General features: G+C 51.5%; 1 protein-coding gene across 1 annotated transcript in view; it reads left to right on the top strand.

Moving 5' to 3' along the window:
• Positions 1 to 259: 259 nt before the first annotated feature.
• The window catches only part of LOC118212418 (NMDA receptor synaptonuclear signaling and neuronal migration factor), a 40,826-nt gene continuing 32,170 nt past the window's right edge, over positions 260 to 8,915 (top strand). The window contains exon 1 of the mRNA XM_035390264.1: positions 260 to 683. Within this exon, the coding sequence (XP_035246155.1) occupies positions 523 to 683 (161 nt within the window). The 5' untranslated portion in view covers positions 260 to 522. The remainder of the gene's footprint in view (positions 684 to 8,915) is intronic.

Genomic DNA, 8,915 nt, shown 5'->3' with positions numbered 1-8,915 from the left:
TGTGCTTTGGAAACAGTGCACCCCTCCACCCACCGCGTGACTTGACAGTCCTTTTATGGTTCTACTGCTAATTTCCGATCGGCTTAAGCTCCTTCCCCAGAGTCTTTTGAAGGCGGCGCGTGGACCACCTCACCCCTCCCTACGCGCCTCCTTCTCTCGAATCAGATCAATGAAGGAATGAGAGAGACAGGAGAGAGAGAGAGAGAGAGAGAGAGAAAGGGGGGCGGGGAGGGCTGAATCGCGCCGTGCGCGTGTGAGTGTGTTTCTTCTCCCCTATTTGACAGCATCGCAGGCGCACTTGAACCGCACTGAACAGTGAGATGGAGACGGTACGTCGCGCTCCCCTCTAATCTACCTGCTGACTGCAATTATCATTCAGCGACCGTTAGCTTTGCGGGTATATCGCAAAGACCGTTATTCGCTTCTGAATCCTTGCCCTTTCTACGGGAGCGTAAAGAAAGGGAACAATACCAAACCAACACATCATATTATATTTTTATATTCCGGAATTTTTTGGTTTGAATGTGCTCTCGCTGCATTTCTTCCCTTAATTCCAACTGTACTCGTCTTTGGAATGAGCTGTTTCTCTGCCAGCGTTGTTTCCATTTCAGTATGGGAACTGCCGTGTCCAAAAGGAAGAATCTAAGAAACGATGCGATATCTTCCGTGGCGGCAAAAGTTAGGTAAGTGATACCCAGGACCGCTGCCTTGTATCCTTGGTTAACGCAGGGTCGTTGGCGAAAGATGCAGGACCTTGATCCCGAACAGTTTTGCACTGTGGGGAAGTTACTGTACCAAGAACACCTCGCGGTATCGTTCTCGTCAGTGCAGCGAAGGACAATTCTTTGCCGTTTCTTTTGAGTATTTCGAAGTATTGGATCAATTAGTGACAACAGTTTTCAGAAATTGTGCTGAGGCAACAGCAAGCTGCAGTGGTTACGGCGCTTAGTCTTCGAGCGGATTCCTGCAATGCTGCCATGTTATTTGCGTAACCAGCTATGTGGAGAGACATGACTAGAGTGCGCAAATGGCCTCGTATTATAAAACTTTGATTGCGTGTCATTGCTTTCATCGTTTGTCATCTGTCCTCGGATGTGGCTGGTGTTCTTCTGGGATTAAGGATGAGCTTTCACTAGGGGCGAAGTGAAGGTTAAGGGACGAGATTTTCGGAATATCACAGGTGGGAACTGCTGGATTTGGTGGACAGGTATAAAGCTAATACGGTCATGGCAGACTTAATTAGCAAATGCGCATTATTATTATGATTATTATTATTATTTAATTATTTATTTGTTACTGGCGTCAAACTGCCAAAGTCGACTGAGTGGTTTGGATTGGCTGAGTGGGACATTTTTTCAGATATAGGCTGAGCGATAGGGTTGAAAACAAATTGTTAAATACAAAAAGCAGGCATCATATTCATTTTTCGATATACAAAAGATTGTTTCGTGGCATTAAAGTGTATTCATAGAGAGTATGTTTGTGACTGGTCAGTTCAAATTGATTTGTATATCAGTTGCAGACTAATGTTTCGAATTTGTCCCAATCTCGACGGGTTTTGGAATACTACAGTGGTCTTCAACTGTCGCGTTTTATCGACAGTCGCTCGCTGCTGCTTAGCGCTGTTTTGGTTTTCAGGGTATCAGCCTGGTAATCTATCAATTAATCAATCCGCTGTAATTGACTCGGACGCCTTAAGCGTTCACACGTCGCTCTGATTTGTGTCTTCAGGGGGGGGGGGAACGGAAAGCAAGAAAGCAATGACACACTTTATTACTTGCGGAGTACAGCTTCTGGGCGCTTTCCAGGGCCACAGATGGGGGGATTTGCATAAATCAATTTGAAAACATTTGTGCACAAATACTTACACAATGGGCTAGTTATACTAGCGATTGAACGCGCATATATATTTTAGATGACATAACGCATCACGTTTTTGTTTCAATCCTGTAGCAGTAGGCGGTTACACTTATTTATTTGACTAGCCTATGCGTGAAATCATTTTACAGTGCTTGAAGGTTTTGCCGATTCTCCAAAACGTGTCAGCTTCCCCTTGACACCATGTAGTGTTGGGTTGTCGTAAGCATCAACGCCAGAAATAACTTGCCATTGAAAACAGCCTGATTTAACATCAGTGTCACGTGCATTAGAATCATCCCATAGCCCCAAATGAACACGTGGCAGCAAAAAGAATCTCAAGATGCATACAGGGTTTTTTTTTTTTCAATCCTAAGGAGATTGAGGATAAAAAGGAATTTTACTGTTCAGCCTCTGGCAAATAAAAAAAAGGGGTCGCGGCAATGACCTTGAGTGCGGCTGCACGGAGGTCATTTCCTCTTAGGGGAGGGGTGTGTTCTGAAACCGCGCGGCTATCCCACAGGTTTCCCGTGTGTCCCAGCCTGCTATGTATGCGGCGTGGCGCGCGCGAGTGCCGGTTTGAAAGCTTAAACACTCCGCTAGCGCTCTGCGCTCTGCGATGGCAGTGACGAGGCCGCGAGGAAACTCGATGCCTCTCAGCAGCCAATCGCAGCGCGGCTGGGCTCCACCGCTGGCTGACTTCACACTGCGGTCCCGGGGTTTGGGGCGCGCAGAGAGAGAGAGAGAGAGAGAGAGAGCACCCCACAAACACACGTACAAATACTCATTCACCCACTCATTCACACACACTCACACACATGCTCATTCCCACACATGCACTCTCTCTCTCACACACACAGTCGCACGCACACACACACAGACACACGCATGCACTCTCTCTCTCGCACACAAACACACATATGCTCATTCTTGCACATGCACTCTCTCTCTCACTCACACAGACACACATTAATATGGATCTTAGATGAAGCAACGTTGCATTTCCATATGCCCCTTTCACACACACACACACACACACACACACACTTAAGCAATTTTATTTGGACACAATATTGCCCCCCCACCCCCCCCCCCCAACGCGTTTCTTGGGTTGTAACGATTTCTCATCAGAACCGCCGGGCAGAACACGGTGGAGCAGCCGGGCCGATGTCACACGCAGGGTCAGAGGGGCCGGGAGCCTCGACCGCACAGGAAATGGGTCCGCGTCGGCGTCAGCTGTCTGCGCGCGAAGCTCACGAGCTGAACGCACGCACGCACGCACGCACGAGCGGCTCCAGGCCCATCGAGCAGCCGCTCCTGTCCGAAGGACGGAGAGGAACAGAACAGCACCTGGTTTTCGGGGAGCCTGGCTCAGTCAGCCTTACGTAACGTGTGTTTGCATCACGCCGCTGAACCGGGCCCTCGTTTCCGTACTTTAATCTCAGTCCGCTGAACAAGAGCAAAGACTCGAAGGGGGGGGGGGGGGGGGGGGGGGGGGGGGGCGATGCATTCCCTTCTTGGGTATTTTGTAATTTAATCTAACCGCAGTTTTGCCTGTCATAACCATTTTTTTTTTTTTTACTACCTTGATTTGTTTTTTTTTTTTTTGTTTTTTTTTGCAAGCATGTCAGCCGTGTCAACACCCGCCTCAGTAAGCCGTCGTCTTGCCGGGTGCTTTAAAGCCCTTTGCCCGCGTTAGCGCGCTAACGATGCCGCGCGTGCCGTCTCCCCGGTCTGAGAGCGTCGCTGCAGCTCTCTCGCACACGGACGGCGGGTGTGTTTATGTTCTCGTGCGAGTGTGAGTCATTCTGGGTGGGGGAGCGCTAATCGAATGTAAAGTAATGGTTTTTGGCAGAGCGCTGTTTTGTGGTCCCGAGCTCGGTGGCTGTTTTGTCAATGAGATTTCGGGGGTGGAGGAGAGGGGGGGGGGAGGGGCACACAGGTGTGTGGGGAGGGGGTGGTGGTGGGGGGGGGGGTTAGTTTTGGGGTATGTCTGGCAGCGGCCTGCCCGGGAGGTGGCTGAACGGTCGTTGGCGGTTGGTGAAGGTCGGCGAAGGTTGTTTATGTCATCGAGGCTGAGTCATCGCTGCTTAGCGAGCGGGGCTTCCTCGCTCTGCCGTGATGTCACAGATGAACGCGCGCGCGTGTGCCAGCGCCGGGACAGCTGGTGTGTGTGTGTGTGTGTGCCCGTGCCCGTGCCCGTGTCTGGGCTTGGCGAGACGGCTCGGTGCCCGGGGGGTAGGTGACACCGGTGCTTTAGCCCCCCCCCCCAATGTCCCCTAACCCCAACCCCCATGACTGTGCATTTATTCAAGCCTTCGGGGGAATGACAGCTGACATAGAGAGGCTGGGATGCACAGGAGTGTGTTTATGTGTGTGTGTGTGTGTGTGTGTGTGTGTGTATGTGTGTGTGCGTGTGTGTGTGTGTGTGTGTGTTTATATGTGTGCGTGTGTGTGTGTGTGTGCATAAGCCACGGCTAGATGGCACCTGGCATTGCTGTTGGTACAAGCTGCACCCCCCCCCCCCCCCCCCCCTCACACACACACACACACACACACACACACACAGGAGTGCGAAGGTTGAGAGAGAGAAATGGATGGGCGGGTGGTTCACATGGATATCACGTAGTGCAGTAAAGCCATCCATCTGACAGGGCGTGTGCGGGTGTGGGGGATTGTGTGCAGAGAGGGTCATGATCAGGCTGGTGAAATTGAGCAGGGCAAATAACCCCCTTGAGCCCCCAATCACTGAGAGAGCGCCTTTGTATGTGTTTCTCTGCATCCCCCTGCAGTGTTCAGGGCCACTCTCAGAGCGGTGTTAAGCACAGGCCTTTAGGGATGCAGCTCTATGCTGAACGCCTGGAGATCCTCCCCCGTCAGAGAACGTTTCGAAGTCTTATGTATATCCTCACCCCCCCAGCTCATAACCCTGCCGGCACCAGCTTTTCAACAATGACTCGTGTTGTAAAGGAGGTTGGATGGGTTCCCCCAGAGCCCGAGCCGAATATCCAACCCGGCCCTAAATCTCTCAGTTTAATCATCCTTACATTTAATAGGGTTAATAATCCCTCACAAATTATTATTATTCATGAATTAAATTAAGGATGCACGCTTCTCCCCTGCTTGCACTTTTAATTTTTTGGGTACGTGCTGTCAGGCCCGTTACAGGGCACTCCTTCCAAAAGCTGAGCTGCAGTGCGTTCCTATTTTCATCGTGTCCATTCAGTGCAAAAAACGAAAAAAATAATTACATTTGGAACATTTGATGAATTTGAACAGGGGTCAGGATTGCAAAGGAGGGATAAATTTGCAGTGCTGAATGGAAAGAGGAGTTGAGATGGGTGGAGTGGGGGGTGGTGGGGGAGGGATGCGGGGGGGGTGTAGCCCCACTGGGTGATGTACAGTTGGCTCTCGTGTCGCCCAGGGTGAGTCATTCGCCGACGACGACAGCATCTCATCGCACACCTGTGACTGGTCGAGTTCTTGAGTTTGCCTGTTGAGCTGCACAAGAAGGGTCTTCCTGTGACTCATGTCTGTGCGTGCCCCACTTTCTCACTGCGGTCTGATAAGCAGCAGCAGCAGCTGACATCACACGCTTTTCGGAGGGGAGTGCGATTGCTTGTCTGTGCCGTCCTGAATCGCCGACGGGTATGACTGGGAATTCCAAACTGGAGAGAAAAAGAAGAAAAAGAATCAAAATGAAACTGCACGAGAGGATGGAGGTATGTGGCAATTTATGCACCTGTAGATAAAGCCACTCTTAGCAGGCGGATTGCAATTGGGTAAGAGTTTGTCTGAAAATGCCTCATTAAACACTCCCAGTGAAGTCCCAGCAAGCACTGCTGGATGTGCTGTTCAATTATTCAGTGGTTTGCTCCAGGGTGCAACGGCAGCGGGTTCTGAAACCACAACCTTGTGGCAAGGAGTCGGATTTATTACCGTGAACACGATGCTTCACCTGCCACCGACAAAGATCATTCAGGCTCTAGGGCGCGCACGTCCCAAAGGGTGAGAGCTCGAACTCGGGCCTCTCTCAGAAAAGAGGGGGGCTCTCCCAAACCTGCCGCTACCCATGGCATATTTAGGGCCACATGTGAGGGATGGGGAGAACTGGAAGTGGGGAGGGGGGTAAAAAATCGTGTGCCCCTCCTACATTCCCTACTCTGCCCTGCTTTGCCGCGCTTTGCTCCGCCCACCTGGCCCCGCCCGTCCCCGGGGCTTTTTTGCATGGACGGGCAGCTGATTTGTTCCCCTGCGCAGGGGGGCGGCCGAGCCCTGGCTTGGGGTCAGGGAGAGCGTCGAGGTCTGCTTGCTCTCACCGTTACTCAGATGCTCAAACGGGCGATCGCTCGCGCGGTGTCCTGCGTGGAAGCAAACGGCCTGTTTTAAGGCCGAAGCGTAAAAACCAGCGAAGCCCGCGGGCTCTTCGGAACCAGGGTCGGTCGCCCCCCCTGCTCCCCCCCCCCCCACCCCGTTCTAAACGGGGCGGATCTCCGCGGCCCAGCTTGTCGGCGGCGTTAGGATTCGCGAACCCGGCCGCCATACCGCGTTTAACCGCGCGGCACTGTCGTCAGCTGCCGTCGGCTGTTCGTCAGCGAGCGCGAGGTGTGTAGCCACGGCTATTTCTAGCGCTTCATGCTTCGTTCCCCCGCGTCGGGGGGACTCGTCGTTCGTGTTGGGGGATCGTTGGTGGGTCGGAGCCGCCGCCGCCGCGTGATGCTCTCGCCCGCGTTTTGAGGAGCCGAGAGGAAGGGGGGCTCGGCTGAGTCACCGAAAATGCGCCTGAACTTCCCTCGCTTGCCTGCGCAGGGAACAAAAAATGCGCATTTTGGCGTTTGTCATTTGTCCGCCAGGATTTGGGTGCAAATCGGACCCCGTGCGCGTTTAGAACACTCAGGCGTGACTCAACGCTTGGTAGATCTGAGGAGCAGGCAGCCCTCTATGGTAAATGGTAATATATCCAAAGCACTTTACAATTGATGCCTCTCATTTACCTATTCACACAAGGTACCAATCAGCTCATTGGGAGCAATTAGGGGTTAGGTGTCTTGCTCAGGGACACTTCGACACGCCCAGGGCGGGGGATCGAACCGGCAACCCTCTTACCTCAAACCTGTCAGCCACTTTTACCTCCTGAGCTATGTCGCCCCCCTCTTTCTCCCTCCTGTGCAATTCCTCCCTCCCACTAACATCGACGTCCCGTTTAAAGATGGCTGCTGTTTTGTTAACGAGATAACGAGCTTGACTGTGACTGCGCCCCTTCACCCTGACTCGTCTGGAGGAATCCCAAGGGGATCAGAAGGGTGCAACAGAAGCACCCCGCCAAATCCCAGAGGGCTGACACATGCTAGCGTATGACACACGCTAACTAACCTGACATTGACCTGACTGTCAATATATGCAGCTACTGAGCATCATAATAATTACAGACATTACAGTTATGGACTGAGTGTCCACTGTGTCTATGCACTTACATTCATAACAAGCATGACTTCACTGTTGTCCTCTAAGAAAATATGTTTTAATGTTTAAAAAAAAAAAGAAACCACCAATCCAATTAGGAATAACGCTACATTTTAAATGCAAAAAAATCAGCGCTGTAATCTGTTAATGGTGAGAAATGAAGCCTCGTTCAGCCCAATCCATTGGGCAGGAGCAGCAGGGCTCACCTGCTCCACAAACCTGCGGAAAGCAAACGGGATTGGGTTGGTAAAGGGAGTGCCAGGACGGATCTCACTTTATTCCTGGATGCTGCCCAACCTGGGGAAGGAGATGGGGGGGGGGGGGGGGGGGCTTTGTAAAATAGCCACAAGCAACCACAGAATGCCAGTTGGCGGAAGAATGAAATGAAGGAACGTTTGGAGATATTGGTTTCCGCACTCCCTTTTTAAAATAGCCGTGCGACGCGAAGCGGTGGCGGATCATTCCGGAAGGGTCCTCGGAAAAAAAAGGGGGCAGACATTGGGAATCTTTCCAAGGAAGTGACGGTGTGTTATTTATTACATTTTGTTAATTTTTTTGGGTTGCCGTTTCCGTTTGTCCCCTGAAGGGTAATGGGGGAAGAGCAGAAATGGGATGTCTGCACTGATGAACAGAGAGATGAATGACTGAATGATGCAGCCATCAAGTAAGAGTGATGAGCTTGAGATCAACACACACACACACACTCACGGACACACACTCACACACACACAGACACACACACACACACACACGCACGCACACACACACACAGACACACTCATACACACACAGAGGCACACAGAGACACACGCACGCACACACACACTCACAGACATGCACATAGACACATCACACAGACAAATACACACGCACACACACGTGCACACACACTCACTGACACTTTGCATAGACACATACACAGACAGACACACACATACTCACAGACACGCACATAGACACATCACACTGACACATATACAAACAAACACACACGCACACACGAACACTTACCGTATACATAGGAACACAGCGACATTCAGTTACACACACGCATCTGAACACACAGACATGCAGCATTCTGTGTGAGCCTGTAGAATCTGACATTTGAGAAGGGCCGTTTCACTGGAGATGGCTGGAAGGGCAGCGTGACTAAGGGTCAGGGGCATGCCCAGTGAGGCACACAGAGATTGGGGGTGTGGTGGAATAATGCAAATTTAAATGCACAATGTCTGCAGTTGCAAGTAGGAGTTTGGGGAGCACGTCCGGTGATGACATTTGTTGGCATTGTCAGGCGCGCCTAATGTTGCATGCAGGGACTTTGAGTTCGATAGTGCAAGAGTGGATTGGTGGCGTGCTCCATGACGTAACCAGGGACTCAGGGTCTGTGATACGAGTTTAAATTTGGGGGGAAAGTCTGAGTTCAGCACTAGGGACTGGGGGGTGTGGCTGGTGATACAGGATTAAATTTGGGGGGGGATGGTCTCAGGTTCCATATCAGGGATTCGGGAGGCTCTGTTGTATGGATGAGGGATGAAAGTGTGTGTCTGGTGTAGGTAGTGTGTATTCGGGGTGTGAGTGTAGATGAGAGCACGGGT

This window comes from Anguilla anguilla, chromosome 14 (assembly GCF_013347855.1).
Source record: "Anguilla anguilla isolate fAngAng1 chromosome 14, fAngAng1.pri, whole genome shotgun sequence".
Taxonomy (NCBI): Eukaryota; Metazoa; Chordata; class Actinopteri; order Anguilliformes; family Anguillidae; genus Anguilla; species Anguilla anguilla.
This window is presented reverse-complemented; position numbering and strand designations above follow the sequence as displayed.